This window comes from Dipodomys spectabilis, unplaced genomic scaffold (genome assembly GCF_019054845.1).
Source record: "Dipodomys spectabilis isolate Male_0828 unplaced genomic scaffold, ASM1905484v1 ptg000009l, whole genome shotgun sequence".
NCBI classification, from domain to species: Eukaryota; Metazoa; Chordata; class Mammalia; order Rodentia; family Heteromyidae; genus Dipodomys; species Dipodomys spectabilis.
In genome coordinates this window covers 26,472,201-26,498,708 of record NW_024870686.1, presented here as the reverse complement: position 1 = coordinate 26,498,708, position 26,508 = coordinate 26,472,201, and the positions used below count along the sequence as shown (strand labels likewise).

At 41.9% G+C, this 26,508-nt stretch overlaps 1 protein-coding gene and 1 pseudogene across 2 annotated transcripts in view; one reads left to right on the top strand and one right to left on the bottom strand.

Annotated features, from left to right (window-relative positions):
• The window catches only part of Mfap3l (microfibril associated protein 3 like), a 36,440-nt gene that overhangs the window by 7,247 nt on the left and 2,685 nt on the right, over positions 1 to 26,508 (bottom strand). The window contains exons 2-3 of one of the 2 annotated variants that reach the window (XM_042700179.1): positions 6,180 to 6,600; positions 621 to 624 (exon numbers count right to left, since the gene is read on the bottom strand). In XM_042700179.1, coding sequence (XP_042556113.1) covers positions 621 to 624; positions 6,180 to 6,471 — 296 coding nt within the window. In that variant the 5' untranslated portion in view covers positions 6,472 to 6,600. The remainder of the gene's footprint in view (positions 1 to 620; positions 625 to 6,179; positions 6,601 to 26,508) is intronic. The other variant, XM_042700171.1, reaches the window with a different exon arrangement.
• On the top strand, positions 21,514 to 22,534 carry LOC122125319 (annotated as a pseudogene).

Genomic DNA, 26,508 nt, shown 5'->3' with positions numbered 1-26,508 from the left:
CTGATCATCACTGAGCATTAAAAATTAACACTGTACCCAAATGCTAAGCTCTTACAACTTCCCACAAATTATTCATTCAAAAGAAAGGACATTTTTTTTTCCCTCAGAGACATTCTTCTGTGGAAACCAGCTGATGCATGGTTCATCTATATTTCCAATGAGTGGCATAAACAGACTAAAGCTCTCCTCACAACCTCCTTAAGAAACTTGGCCTCTCAGGCCTTCAATCTGCCACAGCATGTACGATGTTTTCTTGAAATCAACTTCAGTTATTCAGGTGGTGAGGGTTCCAATTCATGTAATTTATGCAAACATCAACAGAACATCCTCTTGAGTGACTGCCACACTGAACTGATTCTCTTCAAGCAAGCAGAAAATGGACACATGACTTTGTGCCTATGAATGTGGTGCCTATTTCACACGAGGTGAAATTCAGGTGCCTGAAGAGAAAGGACATATACCTTTTTCTGTTGTTTCTGAAACGTAACTCAACACACACTTAGCACGGCATGGCTGCACCTGTTACAAGGCATCGGTTGCAGACAGCTCTCTGAAGGCACTGCAGAATCAGGTTATAAACTCCACAAGCTGCAAGGGCCCTTGTGCCTCACACCCTCAATCCTCCTAAGAGAGCTCTTCAGAGAGTGCTCGGGCCGTCCTAAAAGGCTACTTCCTACAGCATGTGGAATACCCCTGACCTGGGATAATGCAGCTCACTTCAGCTTTTGGCTCAAGAAGGTGGGCATAAAAGGATTTTGCTATTCAGAATCTACAGCTCTGTTTTGCGTAAAGGTATGAATATCTGAAAAGATCCTACTGCCTTTTTATATTTTAGAAAAGGACACTTCTGATCCTTTGCTAATTTGATCTTTTTGTTTTGTTTTAAAGGAGAAGCATGTAATTTCATGAGAGCTAGCAATAATCTTTCCTGGGAAGATCTACAAGTGGTCTTCCAAAACAAAAGCACCCTCCCCTTGCTTCCTATAAATAACTTCTAGTTTGGGGGGAATCTTGGTTGTTATCCTTATCTGAAGTGGATCTGGAGGGGTTCTTTTCACTGCTAAGACTGAAGCTGTGTGGGCTCACATTCCAAATGGAGCCCAACTCACTAAGGAAACATAAAAATGGTTACCAGCTTAGCCAGTAGTATGGTCCAATTTTGAAAATGAACCTAGGTCCAACATATTAGGCCCCTTTGCAGGTACTCTTAGGGCTTGACCAGAGTTTTCTCAATTTGAGCCCTGTTGTATTTTGAGTTGGAAAATTCTTTGCTGTAGGGCTCTGTCCTGTGCACCGTAGGCTGTTTAGCAGCATCCCTCCTGGCCTCTACCCACTAGAGGCCAAGTCTCCAGACCTGGCCACAGAGACTCTTGAGGGGAAATAGGTAGCAGTGAGAACCACGGAATTAGGCAAATGTACACATGTTTCTATGTATACAATATATATGTGTGCACATATATATAGTGTGTGTGTCCGTGTGTAAAGTAGAGAGCTGATAAACTACATTCTTAAAACTTCGCTGGCTTGTTGTACCTTGCAGAACTAGTTAAAAGTCATTGCACAATCTATTAAAATATGCAAAGCAACAGAGGTGAAATTTGTGGTAATGAATTCCACAATGCTACAATTGCAATGCCAACCACCGTGAAGATCTACAATTCAGCTCAGATTACTCAGGTACATATTTATTAAATAAAAATTCTTAAGGGTTTTTGGTTATATAGAAATATGCAAATTAAATTCACAGTAAGGTCAGAAACCTAACTTGAAGAAGAATTTAAAACTTACTCTCTAACAAGTCAAGGCTGCTTACAAGGGCTTATATCAGCTGACTTTCTTGAAACACTTGTTACTTATCTGATAAGTGTTCCTGTGGCTGGGCACTGGTGGCTCAGCATGTAATCCTAGATACTCAGGAGGCTGAGATCTGAGAATCTCAGTCCCAAGCCTGGGCAGGAAAGTCTGTGAGACTCTTATGTCCAATTAAGCACCAGAAAACCAGAAGTGCTGAGTGGCTCAAAGGGGTAGAGTGTTGGTGTTGAGTGAGAAAGCTCAGAGACAGCGCCCAGGCCCTGAGTTCAAACCCCATGGCTGACAAAAAATAAAAAAGAAATGTTAGTGTAGATGGTTTAAGGTCTCTGTAAGATGTCGTGGCAAAAATACATCGGATAATTAATTCCTGAAATAACTGGCACTTTTTCCCCCACACATTTTTCTGGCAGCTAGACATTTCTATTCACCCCTAGCCAAACAAAAACTTAAAACAGTACATTTTGTAAGCATGTGTGGTTACTCATGTTGCTTGTTTCCTCAGTTATTTCCAGAGCATGGTTCGTAGATCATTGCACACAGATTCTTTGGTGAACTACTAAGGAAAAACAAAAACAACAACAAAAAATGCTCTCCCAACTATAGATTACACAGATGGAATTGGGGAGCATCAGGGACTCAAGCAGACCAACTGCGCCACAGAAGATAATCCAGTTCTTTCTAGAACCCACAGGACTGATGTCAATAACAGCTATCTTACTTTCTCAGCAAATAAGAAATTGCCTCTTTCTAGACAAATCACAAAATGAATGATGTTGTGTTCCAGGAGCAACTTGTTAGATGATGAAGACTGTTGAAATATTACAGATTTGGTAGGGGTGCTGGCCATGACAGACCTACAATATACACGGATGCACACGAAGAGTATAGAAATTATAAATCAACCTAACAAATAATAACTCAAAATATCCAGTAAGTTAGGACACATTGTTATCCAATTTAAGATTAGAAACAATAATATAATCAATTTAACGGCAGTTTAATAATATAAACAACACATTTCAGTTCTCCTATATTGACAAATAAATGTGCCTTTTATAAAAGCCTGAGTTTGTGTTAGATGTCCTTTGGAGTTGCCTGCTGAATTCCCAAAGATTGATTAATCCCTCCCTAAGCTGGTGGGACTCACTTGTGTTGTTCCTTTAGGTTCTGTCTTGTTCATGTCATGTACATACAGGCCCTACAACACCAATTCTAACTCTGTCCAACTTGGATGGTATTCCTTCCATTACCCAGGCTGGGTTCCATGCTCCTCGACCCTTCTTCCCAACTGAGATTAAGCAGATGTTAGCTGGGCACAGAGGTTAGAATCAACACCAGCTAGCCACACTTGACTTGTGCAAGATTCTGTCCTTCCACTTGGTTTCCCATGTGAAGATTAGTAACACCTTGCTATCCTACTTAAGGATCAGAAATAATACATCTAACCACAGGGGCTTAATAAATGGCAGTTGTTGATGAAGATGATCTTCATTTTGCTAGCTAGGTTTAAATGGTAGTTGTGGTATTTAGGAAAGGTTCTATATTAGCATCATTTTCCATTTGATATTCAACTCCTTCTTGGTCGACTTGTAACTGCAAGATTTAAACTTCTAGCCAGTTGGTTCGAAAAATAAAACCTACGATGGTGCTACAAAACAAGTATTTGCTCTATCCAAAATGAAAAATTGGGTTGGACACCAGTGGCTCATGCTTGTAATCCTAGATACTCAGGAGGCTGAGATCTGAGGATCATAGTTCAAAGCCAGCCTGGGCAGGAAAGTCCATGAGACTCTTATCTCCAATAAACCACCAGGAAACTGGAAGTGGCGCAGTGGCTCATGTGGTAGAGTGCTTGCCTTGAGCTGAAGAGCTGAGGGACAGCTCCCAGACCCAGAGTTCAAGTCCCACAACAGACAAAAAGAAAAAAAGAAAAGTCAGGGCTGGGAAAGTAGCTCAAAGGTAGAGTGCTTGCCTTGCATGCATGAGGCCCTGGGTTTCATTCTTCAGCACCACAAAAGCAGAAAAAGCCAGAAGTGGGGCTCAATTGGTAGAGCTCTTCAGCCTTGAGCTGAAGAGCTGAGGGACAATGCTCAGGCCCAGAGTTCAGGCCCCATGACTGACTATAACAAACAAACAAAGAAAGGCAAAGTCTATGAGCTCTTTAATAGCCTATTCTAGTACCATGGTTCTAATGTTTTTATGAGGAGGAATCTTTCAGTTTTGATATTTTCCTTTTTTAACTTTTGTGATTTTCTATGTGCTTCTTAGTTGTAACACTGTGTGTATTACCCCATGCTACTTATGCTCTGGAATTACTATTATTATGCACTTGTAATTATAAAGGCCGAGCTGGAACATCAAGTTACTAGTACTATGAGTCATTTTAAAAACTGAAAATGCATTTTCTTTAGGAGATTTTTAAAAGGAAATTGACTTATATCGGCAAGGCCTCTAGCTACAAAGAAGGGGAGTGCTGAATTCTGATGGAGCAGTTCTGCCTGCCAAAGGCTTTCCAGCAGCTACCTTGTAATTTACTGATGGGCCACTATTACAGGCCACCTTGGTCTCACAATGAAAGATAACTGAGCCTCATGTGACTGTTATCTGGTCTGAACTCTTCAATATTTATATGAAGATGCCAATGCACAGTGTCTGTCTGTCTTCCAAGACTAAGTCCATAGCTACAAGGGCCTTTTCAATTAAGACACTGCAGATTTCTCTGAGACAGCATGCTCAAACATGCTGACAGAAATTAAGGTCCCATCTCTGTTGTTCCTATACTTTTCTTCTTTTTTTTTTTTTCAGTGCCATGTCTTTAACATACAGGAATAACCTTTGCTTCATGGTCCAGGTGAAAGGTAGATTCACATCTTGAATCCTTGTTCCCCTCAGTCATCCTGACATCCCTAGCGGTGGTCCGACCCTACAAAAAGACCTGATTAGGTAGATATAGGGGTTTGAGTGTGGAAGTTACCATGGCTACAGCCCTCACTTCCTAAGAGCGATGTTACCTTGTTTTTGACTCATGGTCCATGGAGGAAACATCTGCGGGGATGGAAAGGAGTCTGGGCTAGGGGTGATGTTTCCTCATCTCTTCACTGTCAGTTATGAAGATTCTAGTCATAGCCACTTAATGAGCAGCAGGACCTCTAGCAAATTTCAGTCAGCATTTTATGGTCCCTTAATTTTACAGGATTAGGAATTCTCCTAGATCAAACATACATATAATTCATAGTACATAATATTTTGATGTAAAGGATCAGCTTTACTATACCCTACAGCATTGGATGGCTAAGCAAAGAGCAATGTCAGTGTCATGGTGACAGCCAGACCCCCATAACACAGGCAGCTAGGCAACTCTACTGGAAACACACGGGAAACCGGAATCATGTAATTTTGAGAAACTCCTAAGGAGATAGAAGGTGTTCATTTCTATCCTTCCTCACAGCAATTAAGATAAAATGAAGGAAAGAGATTAAAAATGTAGGTTTTCCTAGAGCAGAAACCCTTCTGAGGATTGTTCATTGGTTAAAAGGCTAAGGGATGGGAAGAAAGGAATAAGCTGCTATTTCTGAACAATGGTTTCTTTACTTTCCCACCCCCAGTGGCCTGCTGAGGAAAGTAGATTAACTCCTTCAGGTCAATGAGACCAGACTAGTGTTTTCAGACAATTACTTCTCACATCTAAAACAAGAAGTGCATTGATCCCAATCCTCTCTCTGGCTGGAGTCTTTCCTGAAAAAGCTCAGGGCTTAGAAATGGGAGTTACACTTTTTGGTCCCAAACTCATTCATTAAAAAACAAGCATTCTACCTTTGCCTCTCGTTACTTGTTACTATTGCGTCCCCCTTTCCTCTGGACCTCAGCCCAGAAACTTCAGCCATGTCCCCCAGGAACCCACAATGATCCCACTGGGTGGTTGGGAATTTGCACAGAGACTTCTTTTAAGAAGTGTGGTCTTCAAATGCACAGTCAGTGAATTAAAGTGACATTTAATGATAAACAACTGCTACTTTGTTTATTTGAGCCATTTCTCTGTGAGACAAAAAAAAAAACTCTCTTATCAATGGAACCTGACAGGGGAAATCCATCTTACATCTGTCTCTATCTAATGTTTTGAATGCATTATAAAATTCCAAGTCACTTTGTAAAAGGACTTCAATGGTTGCCCTTTGTTTTCTGAGCCAGTGAATAGAAACCAAAAGAATTACTACTGCTTTGAATCCTTGAGGATATATATTATTCTCTTTTGTTTTTGCTTTTGTTAAACAAAAAGATGAATTGCATGAGACATCTAACAATCAAGGGTGCTAACTCTCACATCCATGTTTACAACCAATGACATTTGATAGAACTTTAAAGCTTACCTCCTTTTTCCTTCTCGCTGTCTTCTTTCAGCAGCTTGCCAATGGAATTATACCACTTAAACTGCGGGTCAGGGATGCCATAAACACTACAATTAATCAAGGCACTGTTCCCTTCCTTGACTATGATATGGTCAGTTCTGGCAATGATTACGGGCACAGAGCCCAAGACCACGTCAGTGCCATTTAAAGTGCTGTTACTGACACTCTTAGCAGTTGCTAGAGTGGACACTAGGATTAGAAAGGGCACAGAAGGTAGAAAGCACACAGTCAGATGGTTCTTCAACAGATCCATCTTCTTAGCTTGTTCGGTAAGGCAATAGATGGTTTGCCAATGGAATCTTCTATCAGAAAACACACTGTTCAGAGCAGGCCATGGGACAAACCTGTCCTGGATCCATGGAGGTGGTGCTTGACTAAGAATCTGTTAAAGAAAGAAAGACTCTATTAAAAACAAAAATGACATACCAATAAACATGAATACTTATACATATAAATATGAACATTTATAATACTTTTTGCAAAATATAGCAATCCAGCTAAATTATGAACCTATATAATTCTTAAAACATATTCAGAAAAGATTCCAATGTTAAATTTCATTTAAAATAAATAACAGCATAACTTGCTTTTGTATTAAAACATATAGTTCTTAACAGGACCAGATATATTTCTTATGTTACACTAATGTCATCTTACTTCAAGAGTTCAACATTGATTTGGGGGATAGCTCAATGGTAGAAAGCTTGCTAAGCATATATGTGCAAGGCTCTAGGTTTCATCTCCAGCACTCAGAGGATGGGGTGGGAGGGGGAAGATTTGGGATTCTTTTCATTGTGTATTTTAAGGTCTCTTCTGACCCCACCAGCTGTCTTTCCTGCGGATGGCCTGAATATTCACCAAAGCAGTGTCTCAGCCCTTCCCATCTATTACATTGGTCCCAGCTCAAACTCTGCTGGCAATATGAAGAAGTTCAGAATCAGCCTGGCATCCTTGTAGCTGCCCTTGATAGCATCCAGGGTACATAACTAACTGCACATGTGCCTGTGAACTCCACAGCTTATTCCTTGTCTGTATTCTGGTTTCCTGATACTCACTCACAGAATTCCCTGGGTATGATCTTCATCTGCCTCCCAGAGCCTTGTGAACTGCATCAGGATGTATGAGATGACTTTTTATGGGTGACTATACTTCTATGTCCAAAGATCTAACCTTCACCCTGTTCCTAGATTCTCCATTTTATCTGGTATCCTAGGGTAACACCCAGCCCTCCAAATTCTAAGTTCTGAAGTTCCAAGTAATTACTGAGTTCTAATAAACTATCTTTAGTTGGAGCCAATCGTTCTTCCATGTCCCTTAGCTTCCTCACTTGGCTTTCTAGCTCTTCTGTTTTTCTTGCTCTCTGTCTCCCACCCTACCTGTTTCCCACCCTATTTCTGTTTCAGTTCAAGTCAATCACATTCTCCAATGTCTTGACCCCTTGTCCTCATGCCACATTTGCTCTGCCAGTATATGACTTTGATGAAGCCAAGCATTTGTCATCCTGGCAACTACACCCAGGGGAACAGAGCATGATTGGAGAGAATTGCACAACCATTACTTATTACGAAAATGAAGGAATTCTCCCAAGTGCTTGCTAGGCCCTTGGTGATACCTGGCAATGTTTGCCTATGCTCAATCAGTTCATATTCTTTTCTCATAATACTTACAGACATTTTCAGCTGCAGAATCAACCATCAGTGTACATATAGCCATCAGTGTACATACAACCAGTGTACAACCAACAGTGTACATACAAGCAACCAAGACCAGTGTTCTCCTAATGATTGCTATCTTCTCAATTTCTGGAAAACATTCAGTATCTTAAACTCATTTCCTCACTTACCATTTACTCTCCATATTACCATTTTCTATTTCTAAAACAGCTCTTTCTCAGGGAATTTAGGCTTGCAAAGTTTATTCCTTCCTCTTACCAAATACTTAATTGACACAAGGAACTATTCTTTCTCAAAACTTTTTCATCATTTCCTTAGCTTCTCCTGATTGCTCTCAACAGTCTTTAGTCTTTGCAAGTTCCTCCTCTTTTCACTCCTTAAAGTTAGTTAACCCCTAGAGTTGGGCCTTCTTCTTCTTCTTCAAAAAAAATGTAAGCTAATTTGCCTGCCTCCCTCTTTCTTTTCTTTCTTTCTTTTTTTTTTGTGTGTGTGTTGGTACTGGTGCTTGAACTCAGGCTACTCTCTCTTAACTTTTTCATTCAAGGCTGGTACTCTATCACTTAAGCCACACTCCCACTTCTGGCTTTTTGCTGGCTAACTGAAGAGACTCATGTACTTTTCTGCCCAGACTTCCTTCAAATCTCAGTTCTCAGATCTCAGCCTCCTGAATAGCCAGGGATACCGGCATTAGTCATGCTGTCAGGCTACCACAGTTAACTTTCTAAAGTTTTATCCCATGCCTTTAATTCTCATTCATAACCTCCTCATTCCCATACCCGTACCCATGTCCCCAGTCCTGACTCTTCTTTGGGTTTCAGGTTGATATTACCAACTTCCCACTGGACATCCTGACCTGTGTGTTCTGCAGATCACTCAAAACTATTGTTGTAAAGGAAACACATTGTCTTATATGCAGAATATGATATGTTTCATTCTTGAATCTCTTCTATCATCCAGGGGACCCTCCTCAGTGCAGGTGTGTATAGGAATATCCTCAATTCAGTGGTAGCCCTTATCCTCCCAGAATGCTGTGTTTCTCCTCTTAACCCTTACTTAGATCTGTACCATCCTTGTCACTTTCTTTTGCCAGCCTTCTCCATGATGGGCAATCTTTCTCCGATCCCCATGACCACTGGTAAAGTTACCAATGCACACTCCAAATCATGCAGCACCATTCCTTTACTTGGCAGTCTTCAAGGTCTCCCTGTCACCTATGTTATGGCATGGCAGTATGTATATGCCTATCACTTCCTTACTTTTGTGCTTCTCAGAAATACTTACTGGACATCTGCTAGGGTGCAAAGCACTATTCTCAGTCCTAGAGATGCCAAGAGTAGATCTTCATGTTTTGGGAGATTACACTCTCATGGGAGAAGCAGTAAATAAGCGTATGTATAAACAAGGATTTCAGTTAGTAAAGGATGCTTTGAAAAACACCAGAAGGCTCTGAGGGCTGAGTCAAGCAGGTAGGACTTCACTGGGAAGGTGGCCCCTGAGCTATGACCAGCGATGTCAATACACGGGAGGTAAGTACTGCAGCAAGAAGGAAGAAAAGCAAAGACACTGGTAAGAAAACAAGGGTCCGTTTAGTACCAGATGCCTTAGGGAAGTAGACAGGCCACTTAGGGATTCCAAAGCCAAAGGATGAAATTGGGATCTTACATAGTTCATCAGGAAATTTTAAGCAAGATAGCTTCAGGATTTGGTTTCCTCTTAATGAACTTTACTGTGGTATAAGGTACCCACAATAAAGTATGACCACTTTAGATAGGGATTTCAGTGAGTTTTTTGGTAAGTTATCAACCCTGTAACTGCCACAATAAATGAGGTGATTTCCTTCACCACCAAAATGCCCTTGTGCCCTGCCCCAGTGTTAGCTTTCCTGATTCAGTCCAGTTATTTTTGTGTGTACCCCCAAGGGTGAAGGCTCCACACCATCTTTGGAAAACACTAGTCTTTCTCCAGCAGATTATTTTGCTATCTTGTCAAAAATGATTGACTGTATGTGGGTGAGTCTATTTCTAAACTCTTTTCTTTTGTTCCACTGATGGCTATATCTATCCTTAGGACTATCCTATATACATCATTGATCTTTGTATCTGCAGAGTCCAATGTTGCCCTTGACACATAGGGTGCTCAATGGATTCATTTGGTGACTGACTGGAGATATCTTGATGGAAGAAAAAACTATTACTCCAATTCCATATGCATTCATTCCCAACGAAGAGATACCTAGTAGCAATAAGTTAGCTTCAGACAGCACATGTCTTCAGCAGGAGAGAAGAGTGTTAGTGCTGTGGATTTCCTTCCTTTCCCCTGGACTCAAGCGTCTTCCTGCCCTCATGAGGCCGGCACACTTCCCCACCAGCACAAACGGGGTGGCCAAGGGAGATAGCACAAGCTGCAATGGCGCGATAGACAGTGCTGGGACTCTGGAAGTGGCTGTCTTTACTTGGCTGAACTTGTGGTTTCCTTTCTTCAGGGTGGCTGTGAGCTCACATATTCAATACAGAAAGGATCATTAGGATCATGGCCTCAGGTTTTAGACAAGGCCTGGATCCTGGTTCTAGCCACTTTTATTGTCTGCATATTTTTGTTGAAAAGACAGGGCGACTGTAAGGACTCACGATCAAATACCCCTTGGCTTGGCAAATGAGAACAAGAACAAAGAGAAGGGTACTATGGTGCGATGACATTTTAGTAATGCCAATCAGTCCTTTGGCTACAATCATATTGGCTTTTGAAACGCAGCCAGTGTTTTAGAGCCCTGAAGACGCAAAGAGACAGAGACCTGAGTTTTAGTGCAAGTTAGTTAGCAAACTAGTTCCTCCTCTCCCCTCATTTCCTCATTCTTACTCCTATCTTATCCCACTGAGAGGAGCAGAAAACATAATGTGTAACTTACAGATCATCTGTGTCAAAGGGCTTTAATGGAAATTCATTTTTGAAAATAAAGCATCAAATCAATTAAGAATCAGGAATTAGTAGTTTTAGAAAGATTTCACTATATCCATACACCAAGCCCTTTCAGTTCTAATTCTAAAGAGAGAAATGAAGAGAGTGAGAGGGAAGGAAAGTAGAGAGAGAAAGAATGAGAGAGAGAGAGAGAATATTTTCATATGCTGGGCATTCTGCCAGGGACTTGAGGGATGGGCACAATAAATCAATAAATCCCATCTAGCTGCGGGGTGGGGAAGATGAGATGGATAAGTTCAGCATGGCTTCCAGGTGCTATAGCACTGGCCAGCCTGGGCACTGCCTAAGGTTGTTTGTTAAATGCCCATCAAGCACCTATCTACTCCTCTCCCTTCTTCTTGCTACAGGTCTCAGGGCTTGTAGAGGGTCTGGTCCTTCTAAGCTCTCCATGATACAGTGTGTACCAAACTTCATTCTCTCCTCTTACCATATGGTCCTGAACTCTTCTGTTTCTCATTGAGCAAATGCCCCATTACAAAGGAGAGTTCCTGGGTGGCAGAAATCTGCAAATAGACTAAAAGTATTTCTTTCCTGGAGTAAAGACACACTCAGGTAGGATCAGTCTAGAAGCAATTGTTTAAGTAAATTACAACCCACTGTCAAAAAAATTACAATGCATCTTGTGACTTCAGGTGCTAGGAAAATATTCTACAAATTTTTTAGCTTACCAGACTAGGATCTTAGACAAGATCATGAAAAGTTTGGTTCATAACTGTCTAACTTTATGAAAGACAATTCAGCTACTAAAGAGTAAACTTTAAGTACTATAATCCAGCAGCTTTACACTGTAGTCCTTTAAAAATACAAGAACAAAGACCACAGATTTCAAAACCAGGGTTTAACAATAGCTACAATGGACAAATTGTTAAGCTTCATGGCTTGCTCACGGCCTTTGGGAAAAATTCCATAGAATATTTTCTAAAAGGGCAAAAGAGAAAATATTTGGCAACCATCAAATGTGCTTTAATTTGACCCCTTCCCTATCTTCCGACACTTGTCTTTTATTGGGAAAAAGGCTTTGTTGAGTCTTAGTTTTGCTACTCTCCCTATAGTCAGCAAGATTATTGCCTCGCACTTCTGGACTTTGGAGAAAAGTTCCCCTTGTTTAAGAGTGTTTTGAATGAAATGAAGAAACACTGTTTTTCTCTTGGCACAGTTATTGCTGGCATTTTCCTATCTGCTGTGATGAGTAACCCGTTGAGTTGCACAACTGGATCTTCTTATAGTATCTATGGAGTCGTCACTACTTTCTTTTCTTCTTTTTTCATTTTTTTTATTTCTTGAGGTATTTGGGATTGAACCAATGGCCCCCCACATGTTTTTGTAACTGAAGGTCTTGCTGTCTTTTTTGGGCTGGCCTCAAACTCCTCATTCTCCTCCCTCCTCCTTGCTGCTCCTACTACTTGAGTAGCAGGGTGTACAGATATGTGCCACCACTCCCAGCTGAGTCACCTGTGTTTCCATTTGGGTAGGGAGGATGCCATGGGCACAAAAGAGGCTTTTTGGTTGAAGACACCATCTAGAGAGGTTTCTAGTGTGAAGCTGGAAGACCCGACTCTCTAAGAGCTGGAGACAGGCACTAGAATACCATGAAATCATAAATGGTAACATTCCCAAACTAAAGCCATTGTAATGATGGATGGACCTTCCTTTCTTCCTTTTTTGTCAGTCATGGGCTTGAACTCTGGGCCTGGGTATTGTCCTTGAGCTCTTCAGCTAGCGCTCTACCACTTGAGCCACAGTGCTGCTTCTGGCCTTTTCTCTTCATGTGGTGCTGAGGAATTGAACCCAGGGCTTTATGCATGCAAGGCAAGCACTGTACCCCTGAGCCACCTTCCCAGCCCATGTCTGTAACTTTCCTTCCCATATATTATAAGTAATCAGAAACACCCCCATGACTATTGTAGAAAACAAATTCTAATTTTAAAATGATTCTATTTTATAACTCTTAGGAAAGATGAAAGCACCAAAATTCTCCTTGGCCTAATCTGTCTTACTTAACATCTTTCAAGATCAACATTTCTAGGCAGTTAAGTTGATCTCAAATTAGGGACCGTGGAATTCTAAAGTCAAAGACTAAGAAATTTGTAGAACTGCAACTAATGACCTCTCAGGCAGCTCTAATATACTCATTGAGGTTTTCCTAAAGTTTCTATACAGTTAACGGAGAGACTCCAGCTGGCCTCCTTTCTTCAATGTATACTAATCTATCTATATGGAAATTCCCGATTGGCACACCGATCAGGCAAATGCGATTACCACATGGTGGAATGGAAGAGCACTGCTTTTAGGTGACTTTAGAATCACACTGAAGACTAGCCAAGTGTAGTGGCGCACACTTCTAACCCCAGCACTTGGGAGGCTGATACTGGAGGATCACAGGTAGAGGCCAGCTTAGGCTATCTAGTAAGAGTTTATCTCAAAACAAAATCAAATACCACCGCTAACAATAACAAAACCACACGGAGGGGATCAATTTGATCCAGACCAGTACACATTAACAACAGGTGACTTGGTGCGAGGTATACCATCAGGAGTGAAAACCACGACGGTAAAACAGCCCTTAACCTGGTCATCCAAGAATCTACGAGGGGGAACAGGACAGTGCAACAACAATGTCATCAGAGGGTGCTAAGTATCTGCTGGGCAACGATACAAAGCAGACCCAAGTAGTGTAGCAGGCCCAGGAAGAACTTTCTGGAAGTAATAGTTTAATTGGAAACGATTCACCAAACAGACCAGGAAAAAGAAGCTTCCCCCAAAGAGAAGCAGAATCTTCAAAGGAACGGTGGTGCCCTACCACAACTGGGGCCACTGGACAGTGCTCGGGAAGGTGTGGAAGAACAGAGAAGCGGGGGAAAGCGAGGCAGGCACAGCCACAGGGCACCAAGCACGCCGTTCTGACAGGCTGTGATCCAGGCGGTGATGGCATGGGTGGTGCTGTGCGCAGTTCTGTGGTCAAAGATGACTCCGCCCAGTTAGAGTGTGGCTGGTGACACACAGGTAGATAGGAGACTGCTGCAATATCCAGGAAGGGAACAAGGAGCAAGAGCCTGAACGACATTGGAAGGGAAGGGAAGGGAAGGAGAGGCAGATGCAGAGGAGACACAGGGGTTAGAATGTACAGATTTAACGATGGTTTCCTAGCAGGTTAAAGTAATACCAGACCCCCAGGAGCAATGTCTACAATCACACCGGCTATCTAGGGCATGGCTGCTCATTTGCCCCAAACCAATGCCTGACATGGTTGGTGGAATACACATGAATTCTAACCATAGCCTTCGGGCAGCACAATCCACTCCCTGCCACACTTGGGTGAAGGATGGTCTGCAAGAGGCCACCTTGAGCCATCTGGTGGGGTCCAAGGCAGCCCTGCCTTGTCCCCCCCCTTCTAACTCCACCCCCTGCCACCTGCTGTGGCAACAACAATGCTGGCACTCAAATATATCAACCGTCTCAAACTTAGGAATATATGGTGAGAATTAGGGCTCATGTTATGGAGCAGCTGGCCCTAGGAGAGACCCTGTGTTCCTGCTGGCTTTTAATCTCATTTACTATTAAAAGCACAGCATTTCTCACTAGACACTATGTTGAAAATGAACTATCAATCTGTGGAGGGGGATGGGAAGGAAAAACTGGCAGAAAGTGAAGGAAGGGTAACATGGTTCACAACGAAATGCACTTATTACCTGACTTAGGTAACTGTAACCCCTGCACATCACTTTTGTAATACTACTACTACTAATTTTAAAAGCATAGCACTATGTCTATTCCCAGCTTCTAACTGGGCAGGATAGAACATTTACCCCAACATGCTGAATTGCTGTGAACCACCACCAGCTGAGCTGTTTAAACCCACTGAACAAGTGAGGAGAGACAAAAAATACGGTCTCATTATTACTCTAAGAGAACTTTATTTTTTGACATATGAAATGTATGTACTTTTCAAAAAACCAATGTCTTAAACTAGTCTTTCAATCTTAAAAATAAATGAAAGGCATAGAGATGATAACTGTCTACTTTATTAATTTAGTGTTAGTCTTGGGGCTTGAACTCAGGGCCCAGGTGCTATCTTTTAGGACAGCCCTTCAACTCAGGCTGAGCCATCGATCCACTTCTAGCTTTTTGCTGGTTAACTGGAAATAAGAGCCTCAATCTGTTTGTTTGCTTCTGTCCAGGCTGGCTTTGAACTGTGTCCTTAGCAGCCTACCTAGTAGCTAAAATTACAGAAGCTAGCCACCTCAGCCTGGCTTTCTACTCTATTTCTGATGGTGCATAATTTATGAAGCTATTCTTAGATCTTCATCGCGTTTTCTCCCTACATGGAATGTTGTTCTGATTACACAGATAAAGGATCACATGAGTTAGAGCTCTTAGAAATGCCATGTCATATTCCTCTAGGGTTATCAAGTCATTAAAAAATCACTTTAATATACAGATATGATTCTATTAATATCCTATTAAATACAACCTGGTTAAACTTGGTTATTACAGAAAGGAAGTACCCAGAGGATCTGTTACAGCAGTCTTTATTTATTTATAAAAGTAATAGGGAAGTTTCTTAGGAAAAGAATACACATTCAAGAGGCTGAAAGTGGGTCATCTCTAGGGTGGAAATGACAATTATATTAAACCCTAGCACAAGTTTTCATTGAAAGTGTAAGGGGCTTGGAACATTAAATCTCTCCCTAGGAGCAGCTCACAGCACAAAGTCACTGTCCTGAGGTTAAGAGAGGTTAGCTGGATTATATTTGACCTCTAGAACATGGTTTACTTGGCCCAGATAAATTAAAGATTTGTTATCCCAGGAACTAGGAATTGACTCACTTTAGGCTGGACTGAAGCCTTACATGAACCCTGACTTGGGTGGAGTACTAAAAATACCACCATCACTACCACCACCGCCATCTTATGACATCCTGTAGTTTTGGTGGGCTATTTTGGTCTCAACACAGGATATTTACCTGCTCTCTTAACATTTTCCCTCCTCAAGGACTGGAGGCCTTCAAGAACTCTCCATTATAAGTTCCCTTTGCACTTCCCCCTGGCTCATGGCCAACTGTTCCCCCTTCAAGAACTGATGATCCTAAAATGGTGCTAGGAATGGGCAGTCCAAGTCAGTATTTGGTTGCTTCCTGCTTGTGTGAAGTGCAGGCCTAGCTCAGGAGTCTCTTGACCTTGCCTTCTGTGGTTGGAGATATCTGAGATCTTTACTTTCTGTCTCCTTGAGTTGCTGTGATTAAACTTTAAATTCTTGTTTGTAATTGAATCTCAAACCCATTTCATGAGAAGTCCTTGATCTATGCAGTGTATAAATTGTACATATAATCAGGAGCTGATGGGTATCTGAAAGTCTGGGTGCTTGGAAAAATGTTCAGAGGATCCCACTGGTCACGGAGGTCTTTTATCCTGATGTGAAATCCTAGTCACCTGTCCACAAGCTCAGGGAGACGGGCACTCTAGTCTGGATGGAGGCAAACGGGTGTTTCTGTGTAGCTTGCAAAGCAGGTAGTGTAGACATCAGACGGCATTCTAAAATAAGATGCAGGGCCCAAAGCAATTGTGAGCTTAGGTTTTCCTGCTGATTCCAGATACTTTGTAAACTCTCAAGACCTGGCTAGAGAATGAGTCTTTGTGTACAGACAGCTTCCCAATTTGCCAAATGTAATTAACTCAGTGGTCTGGAAGTGGAAGGGCAGTTTTTCCTCCTATCTTACAAAGGCAGAAGGGCAGGGTGGGGGAGAAGGGGGGGGGCTGTGATCAGACAGTAGAACTTGTTAGGAGCCTGAAGGATGGGTAGTAGCCAATCACGACACAGAGAAAGGTCTGATAGGAACATGCTCAACCTCCCAAGCCACAGCCGGTGTTAAGAGCATGCTTACTGGTCTCTCTACAACCAGGAACTATGATTATATTACAGCAAAGGAATAGGATCGTGTTTCTGGGATAAGAAATAGGATGATCTCTGGGGACAAAGTCAAGAGCAGAAATTCTGGAGTGAGGTGTGAGGAGAAAAGTCAGTTCTGAAATTGCAGGTTAAGACCCAGAACCTGGACTGTGGATATTAGCTCCTTTCCACTCGTTTATGATTCACAAATGATGGATGAGCCCTGTCAGTCTGCAGATGGCTCGGAGCTATAGACTCTTCCATCTCTAGGTCTTTCCCAAATCCACCCTCTATGGAGCACAACAGGGTGTGACTAGGGCTGGGGAAAGGAAGAAATGGTAAGGGTGAAAAGTGGGAAAGAACGAAAGAGTTATTCTGGCACAGATAAAAATCCCATTGTAGTCATTCCCAGCAGGGCAAGTACTGTGGTCCCCGAGGCTCTGGGGCCTGGAGGACGTGTGCAGAAAGCGCTTGGGTGCCACACAGTTCACTTGTTCTCCATGAGGCATACAGCATCTTGTACAAATGAAGAAAATGGACGCTGGAGCCCCAAGCCTGAGGACTTTCCAGTCACTGATCCCTCCAGACGCCTTCTGCCACTATGGATGTGAATCGGTTCCTAGGCAGCCCCAGCTCCCCAAGATTCACTTACATGCAGCCAGGGCTAGCAGGGACTACCTAGGGGCTGGTGTGGGAGTTGTCCTCCTTAGTACAGCCTAGACTTCTTTCAGTTCCAGTCCCATTCCTCTAGGGCAGTTCACCACTTTCACCTTGCTACCTGGACGATGGCAGGCGACCATGCCTGTAGCCCGCTCCAGGCATCTCTCCAGACCAGGAACCACTTGGCTGCACCACAGGGGTCTCATCAAGGTGCAACACATGGAACATCTTGGGCCTAGAAATATCCATTTCACCTGGTAAGTCGCTACAGGGAGGCTCTGTGTCTGCTCTTGCAATGTGGAGAGATAATTTAAAGAATTTTAATGAGCCTATATTAACTTTACAGGCTCCAGCATCATTTATCTTGATTCAAATGACAGAATTTCATTCATTCATTTTTATTGTTTTCCCCTGCTGAATAATATCCATTGGTATATTCTTTATCCACTCAAGGCAAAAATCCTTCTTTTCATTAACAAAGTTCTATCACGACACAATGTAATTGGGCTTTAAATATTTGTTGACTTTGCTTAGTACCAGACATTCATTACTTTTATTATCTTTTAATGATTAGTAACAATCTGCCTATGGGGAAGGCCTCAAAGGCAATGACATTTAAAAAAAAATCCAAACCCTTAAATATTAAAATTTTGTTCAGCGGTTCCTTGATTGGGGGACAACTAGCGAAGGCCTTTCCCTTGACTGACTCAGTTTACATTTCAACTTTGAGATCCAGGAGGGCTCCCTGCTCAGCTGCTGATGCTTACTGCCCAACCCCCTGTCTACAGACACAGGCTTCACTCACAGCAAGGGCTCAGGGAAGTGAGTCTATTTTATAGATTAGACCGATTGTCAACTTACTGGTGATCTACACCTACCCTGCATTTCCTGCACATCTGACCCATTTCCTAGGGAAATGTCTGTTCTTTACCGCAAATGGAACTTTAAAACGTAAGTCAAGAATTCTTAAGTCAGACTTCAGAAATGCATCCTTGCCTTACAGTGAAACTTTAGAGCTGGTATAGTACTAGGATGGTGGACTGGAGGGTAGAGGCTCAAGGTAACATGGAGAAAGAGGGAGAGCTATGAAATTGAGGAGAACCCCTCCCTTCCCTTCGTTTTGCTTCCTTTCCCTTCCCCTTCCCTCTCCCCTCTCCCCTGCTCTGCCTTCCCCAACCTTTCCTTCATTTCTTTTACCTCTAGATGTTTGGTAAAAAGCCATTTAGATTCACAGCTTAGGAAACGGATCAACTAAAGTTTCTTCTTTCTTCAGAGTAAGATTTCATCTATTTGGGGGAAAAAAATCTCACTCAATCAGTGGAGAGGGTCATTAAATAGCTTTCCCTCCTTCTCTCTTTACCAGCCCATTATCACAAAGTGGAATTGCATAACCAACATTCCACATATGAAGTGGTTTTAACAAATTCCACTCAGAGCTGGATCTCAATGAAAAACAAATCTGAAGAGATCCTATGATTCCAACTCCACGTGACTTAATTATTAAGAGCAAGACAATAGTGTTCTTTATAATTGCTCAGCATCTATGGTTTATAAAACATGCTCGTGATCACCCTAGGAGCCTCACTGCACTCTGAGAGTCGGGCAGGCCCAGGGCACTCTGCCCATACAACTGGGCAGAGCCCAGCAGCCAGAGCCAGGATGCCAGCCCACAGCGGGAAGACCCGTGGAACTGTACACAGTGGCTAGTGAGTGCATACCACAGCTTGGGCAAGCTGTCTAAATGCAAACATGTCTGAAATAGCAAGTAATTATTGTTTTACAGTTGTGTACATCAGTCAGGTGCCGGTGGCTCATGCTTGTAATCCTAGCTACTCAGAAGGCTGAAATATGAGGATCACAGTTTGAACCAGCCAGGTCAGACAAATCTGAGATTTATCTCCAATTAAAAAAATGTGTAAGAACAGTTCTTTATCCTCCAGGAACTTGTCACTTAGGTGATGACAAAATAATAAACAGGAAGTAAACTAGGTAAATGCCATAGAAAGACACTGGATACCACTGGAGTACTTTTAGTAAGAATTCAATCACTGTGGAAGTAGAAGGTTGGCAAAGATCAGAGAATGAATAGACAGGACAGTTTCCAAGTAGGAGTGGGGACTTAGGAAAATGGAGTTTAGAGTAGTTTAAATGTAGTTTAAAAGACAGCATGACAACTAATGCAAACCTGTGTTACAGGATGTTTTTGTGAGTCTTACGAATGGCACCTGCTATATGTGCATGTCTCGAGAACTCCAGCAGGCAATGTTAGGGCACTCGTCCATAAACTCTATTTAATTGGAGGGCCTCTAGGGCTTCTTAGAAGTGATAAAGAGGGCTTCGGGTTAGATGATTCATTACCTACAATGCAAAACCTAACACCTAAGGTGGCACTAAAATGGAGACAGGGATGGGACTATGTACAAAGGCTCAAGAAGGAAGCCATCCTGAGGATGGATATCTAGGGAGAAAAGTGGAGCTCCAATATTTTCTTGTTGAAAGTACAGTATTGAAATGGAGAAAAACTTAATTGGATTCAGAAACCATGTAATCTATGTTGTTCAAATCACAAAGAAAACAGAACTTTCCTTCCAACTTAGAACTGCCAGAAAAAATGGCAGAGAGGCAGGCAGGGAGAAGGCAAGAGCAGAAGGGAAGATAGACCTGGCCTGGAGCAGGACAGTGTAGCCTAGTGCCCGAGTTTAGAGGGAAAGCAAAAATGGACAAAAATGACAGTAATGGCAGCTGACTAATAAGAAAGCACATGGTCACTAGCAGTTTAAGCTACTCACAGTTTATCAAGGAAGTCCTGGCTATTGGCTAATAGCCAAACAGAGAAATCAACCAGGAAAAAATGGATTGTACAGCTGGGCACTGATGGCTCACGCCTGTAATCCTAGTTACTCAGGGAGCTGAGATCTGAGGATTGAGGTTCAAAGCCAGCCCAGACAGGAAAGTCCATGAGACTCCTATCTCCAATAAACCACCAGAAAACTGGAAGAGGTGCTGTGACTCAAGTGGTAGAGCACTAGCCTTGAGCTGAAGAGCTGAGGGACAGCGCCCAGGCCCAGAGTTCAAGCCCCATGACCAACAAAAAAAAATTTTTTTTAATGGATTGTACCTTTTATCATAGAACATTGACCTTCTCCATGCAGGGTAACATGGCTATTAGGCTAGAAAGGCACCATCTGGTTTTCATAGCCATAAATATAGAGCCATCATTAGCTTTAAGTAGTTATAGGTCTGGAGAAAAGATGTACATCATGTCTAGAAGAGATGCACTCATTAATGAACCCAAGAGAATGATCTGAATTAGCCCAACTCCATGTGCACGGGCAGACCCCATGTGTGGAGCATGTTACTCCAACCCATTTATTCCTCAAGAACCAACCCTTTATGCTTTTCCTACCATCAGCAAACTCAGATCCTCAATGGCAGGAAAGGCCCAGGATTACAGTTAAATATCTGTTTGGGGAGCTTTCCTCTTCCCACTGATTACAAAGCCATTGCGGCTCACCCTCCACATAAATTTCTCCCTCAATCCAGAATCCAATTTTCTTTTGGGCTTCTAAGCATCTGGAAGCCCCAAAGGTTTGGGAAAATCAGGAAATGAATTCTATTCATTTTTGCCTTCCTTGTATAGTCTGGGTTCAGCAATGGCAAGGTTGCTCCCTTGAATGCGGCCCTCGTGATGGCTCTAAGCCCTGTTCTACTTTAATCACTTGTAGGATTACAGCACATGCTGTGGAAATCGGTCTCTCTAGAGCTGCAAAGTCTTGGCCTGGAAAAGCTGCTCCAAGACCACAATCGCTCAAGACAGGCATGTTTCTACATTTCTCTAGTACTTGACACAGATAATCCAATTAATTCCACGGGAGTGGGGTTTAAACCTCCTTCCATTCCCTGCCCAGTATACCAATCAGCTACATGATTCTCAGCCCGAAATAGCTTGCAACTACTCTGGTTTTACTCCAGTGCTCATTATTTCTGACTACCATTAGTCTTACCAGTCGTCAAGTCATGCTAACATTGGCTGACTACTACAATATCTGATTTAAAGCCCACTTCATCCTGAAGGTGGTTGGTATCTGTGATGGTCACGATGGGGAAGCCAGATTTCCTTGCTCCCAAGGCCATCACCAACAGAATCCAATCCAAAGGACTTCAGAAGTTGCGCTGGTATTGCCAGATGTGCCAGAAGCCGTGCTGCACGTGAGGGGCTTCAAGTGTCATTGTCTGTCTGAACCTCATCAGAGACAACTGTTGCCGGCTTCAGAAAATCCTCAACCGTTTATGGATTATTTTTTCAGAGGCATTCAGGAACAACTTTGCAGAACTTCTCAAGAGACGCTTTGGTACCAGGAGAGTGCACAACAGCATCGTCTACAACAAATAATCAGCCATTGCGAGCACATCCACAGGAATGCCACTCAGTGGGAAATGCGGACCGACTTTACCAACTGGCTGGGTAGGGAAGGCTTGTGCAAAGTAGATGAGGCACCTGCTACATTCAGTACATAGACAAGGGACTCAGAGACTATTCGGTGGCAACTGGAGCTGGAGAAGAAGCAGGACCTCAACAATGAAGAGAAAACTGCCAAGTTTATTGAAGAGCAGATGAGCTGAGGTCTGGAAGGGAAAGAGCAGGAGACCCCTGTTTTCACAGAATTCAGCAGAGAAAATTACATTTCATCTGAATGAAGGAGCAGGCAGTTCATCAGGAACATCTTCCAAATCAAGTCTCTTAGGGCCAAGTGCCCCGCAAACACTGGGGAATGCAGCATCTGTAAAGCAAAAAGACTTTCCAGAGCTCAGTGCAGGCTGAAGAAAAGAAGAAAAAGAAATCTGTACTCGATGGAATCATGGAGATTGAAGAGGAAAAGAAAAGAACATCCCAAATGGACCCCTGGCTGAAATCATTGTAAAAATTATAACTAAAAAACGTGGCGATAAACATCATAAGAAAAAGGGTATTGTTAAAGAAGTAATTGACAAGTCAACAGCTGTTGTAAAGCTGATTGAGTCTGGAGATGACCAGACTCACTTCGACAGTAATTCTGGCACCAAGAAAAAGAATTCTAGTTTTAAGTGGAGGCTACAGAGGCATATCTAAACTTGCCTGATTGAAAATTTGTTAACAATACATTAAAATAACTCTAAAACATCAAATGGATGTTTGCCAAAGCATTGTGAGACTCTACCGTGTTAGGGTATTTCTTTTATATAAAACAAATTACTGTATATTTGTGTAAACTTACAGAAAAATTTAATTATGTCTCCTGAAGTACTAAAACTGTATTTTTTTGGGGGGGGGTCCGGTCATGAACTCTGGGCCTGGGCACTGTCCCTCAGCTCTTCAGCTCAAGACTAGCGCTCTACCACTTGAGCCACAGCGCCACTTCCAGCTTTTTTTCTTTTTGCTTATGTGGTGCTGAGGAATCAAACCCAGGGCCTCAGGCATGCAAGGCAAGTGCTCTACCACTAAGCCACCTTCCCAGCCCCTAAAACTGTAAATTTTATCCTTGTTGCTTTTTTTGTAATTTTTCCTTGATAATTTTTTTTATCTTCATTAGAGAAGGTTGTAAAATGTTTTATATAACAGTTTAGAATCATATGATTGGACACTCTTAAGTATATTTAAAAAAAAACCCTACTTCATGTCTTTGATTTGTTAAGATTGTGAAACTAAAGTCTTTAATGTGCATGCATGACCTTTCACATCCTGATTCCCAGCTACTCCTTGAATGCTATCTGTGAGTCTCCCCCTAACTCCACCCCTGTTTACACCCTTGTCCCCCTGCTGACTCCCACAGGTTCCCACAGTGGCTCTGTGCCTCCCCATACTGCCTTCTATCCCTCACACAGTGGCTGAGCTCTTAGTCTGAAGTCCTGGCTAAAAGCATCCAGGACTCAGAACATTCCCTTCTCACTTACTCTACCCATAATGTCATAGTTTGTCTGACTGTCTTTTTGCATGTCTCTTTCTCCAATCAGTTATCAGATGTCATTTGACATTCGTTGAATTAATCCATGTTTTTTTTTTTCCCTTCAGTACTAGGGAGCATTGGGGCCTGCTAGGTAAGAGCCACATCTCCAGTCTTTGAATCCATGAATTAATGAATGGATGGCATATAGATTTGCAAGAGGCAGACTTGAAAGGCAGACTTGGAGGCATTAATGCATGGATGACTGACAGGTTTAGTCAAGGAGAAATCTAATCACCCAGAAAGAACACAGTGGCCTACAAGAATCCCAATGTTAGAAACATGGGAAAGCAGAGGACCAACCCCCAGAGAAAGAGCAAGGGAAGAAAAAGCACAGGACTAGCCAAGGATGCAATATCTAAAAAATCAAGCAGAGAGATCCAGAAATGGGGGAGTGGTCTGTGAAGGTTGTCGGGATAAAAGCTGAGTCGTGGGTCTCAAAGCCTAAATAGAGCTGGGAACTTATTAAGGAAAGATTTTTACATAGGATTACTTGATAATACTATCACAAAAGATTTTTTTTTTTTTGCCAGAAAGCTTACAAGAAGTACAAAGGCCATCTTCCCATGCAACTGTCTGTTGAACCTTAGACTGACATCATACTTAGTAGTAAGTATGACCAAGAATTATTTCAAACTTTCTGATGTGATCTTCCTCATTTTTGCCCATAAAACTTTCCCCTTGCCTCCACTTCTTTGCATACACCAATACTTTACTAAGCCAAGTGTATAGTCCCATTAGTCCCAAATAAATATCATTGTTCTTTGAAGAATCCCTCTCTGGTTGCTTTTTTTTCTTTTTGATTGACAGATTAATACTGAGCTACTGTACTGAAGTAGAAAACCAGAACTATTACATTATTATAGAAGGATGTTTGGGTCAGAATCTCATGGAGTTATGCAAATGGAAGTTCTATAATATAAATATGTACAATTTTATTTTTATTAAGATAAGATTTAATCAAATTCTACAGTTGTTTCCCTGGGGTAGCAGATATGTCTAGCCCAGGGCTTCCTTGCCACATTGTCTGAGAAATCTGCTTTTCTCTTACTAATTTTTTTCTGTCATCTAGTTCTGTCTCAATTCTGAGCCATCCTTGTAACACTAAGGTAGATTTCTTCAGTTAGAGTTTTCCAGGCACAGAGAGATAGCTACTCAATCACACTATAAATTTTTTGTCAGACAGGCATTGCAGCCCAAAACAACAGCAACAACAAAAATCCTGAATGTGTTTGGAGAAAATGAATGAATTTCGTATAGTTAAGTCTGGAAGTCAGGTGATATAGTATTTGTAGCTATCACCATTCCTGGCCAAACAATGCCTGTGGCCAACATTGGTAATTGATTATGGCAGTCCCCCAGCTACACGCTTATGACATTGTGAGTAGTTATTGCCAACTGTGAAGACTTGGCGCAGATGAAATCTCATCTTTTTCAAGCTAATTATGTTACATTTGAATTTCACCGCTCTCTGCTCACATGTGCATGGTCTGCAGAAAGTAGACCAGATGACTACTGAAACACAACAATGAGCGGAAACAGTGCTGTGGACCCATGATTTATGTTAGGGTATGTCCTGATAACCCATTGGAAAACAAATACTCAGGCAAGCCCTCCTAAATTGTGGCCAGCTCTAGCTAAAATGTGTCTTGACCTGTCTTAATTTTTACGACTATTACAAATTACGAGTAAAAGTTTTCTCCAGTTATTAACTGCACAAGCACAAATGAATGTCATGTTAGATTAATTCAGAAGACTGACTTGTAACATACTGGTTTGAGATTTCCTACTGGCCCCTGACCATTTCTGGTGAGACTCTTTTTAGCAGAAAACTGCCCTAGGAAACTTGGGGTTTAGCTACACATTACTTTTTTTAGAAAAACAAATATGATGGCAGCCTGTCCATGTTAGATTGCTAGTCAAAAATCCTTAGCTGAAAAAAAACATAACCATCTTTAGCTAGTTTTCCACTGTTTATCTAAAAATGGGATAAAACCCACTGCATGACCTTGAATTGATCACAATAAAAGGATCCCTTAATTCCAGGATCCTATCACTGCCCTTGGTACCCTTATCTCAAGTCTATTTGTACATGGTTGTGTTGTCTTTCCAAGGCTCCAGTAAAAAGTATCACAAACTTGGTACACTAATTTATTATTATAAGGTTTGTGGCTTGGGAGTTCAATAGGAGTCTTAATGGGCTTAAAATCAAGGCGCTGTTATGTGAAAAATCTGTTTTCTTGCTTTTGCCAGCTTCTGGAAGCTGCCTATGTTCTTTGTTTTGTGACTCTTTTCATCTTCAAAGCCAGCTAGAGAAAACATCCTCACAGACACTGACACTAATGTCTGCTTTCCTCCTACACTTATGGTCATTCTAGAGTTGACACTGGATCACCTGAATGATTCAAAATAATCTCTCTATCGTTACTCATATCTGCAAAGTCTCAAAGTGAGTTCCTTTGGGGATATTCTTGTGCCTGCCATAATGGGTTTCTTTGGCCTAGGCCTTCACTCATAGGAGAATGGGAACCATTCTCAGCATTCCTTACAACTATCCTTTGGGAAGCCAACACTTCCACAAGACTCTCCTCTCTCTTGAACCCAAGGGGTGCCTTCTTGTCTCCTTATACCCATGTGTATATATTGTACTGTACTTTATTTATCCTCAAGTATATCATTGTAACTAGATGGTGAGTCACAAAGCCTTACTCATTTTTGCAGCCCTGGAGGCCTCACTATAAAAATTTATGTGATATTTTACTGCATAAAGACCTCAGGTGCAGGCAGAGGCAAGACCAATCAATGTACACTACGTCTATTTGGAATATAACTTATCAACTACTTTTACTTGGTTGTTATTGTGTAATCCACCAGTTCTTAGTCTTTTAACCATCCTATGGAGGTATTAAAACAAATTAAGAATCAACCTTTTGCATCTTGAGACTGTTTCTGGCTTTAATGTGATTTACCATGGATTATACACTATCGTCAATGTTTTAAATGCCCTTCCTGGGCAGGAAAAGGCAAGTGGCAACTCACCTAGTGGGTGAGATGTGAGGGTGTGGAGGTGATAGTATCTGCTTGTCTAGCAAATGAGAGTTCAAACCCTCATT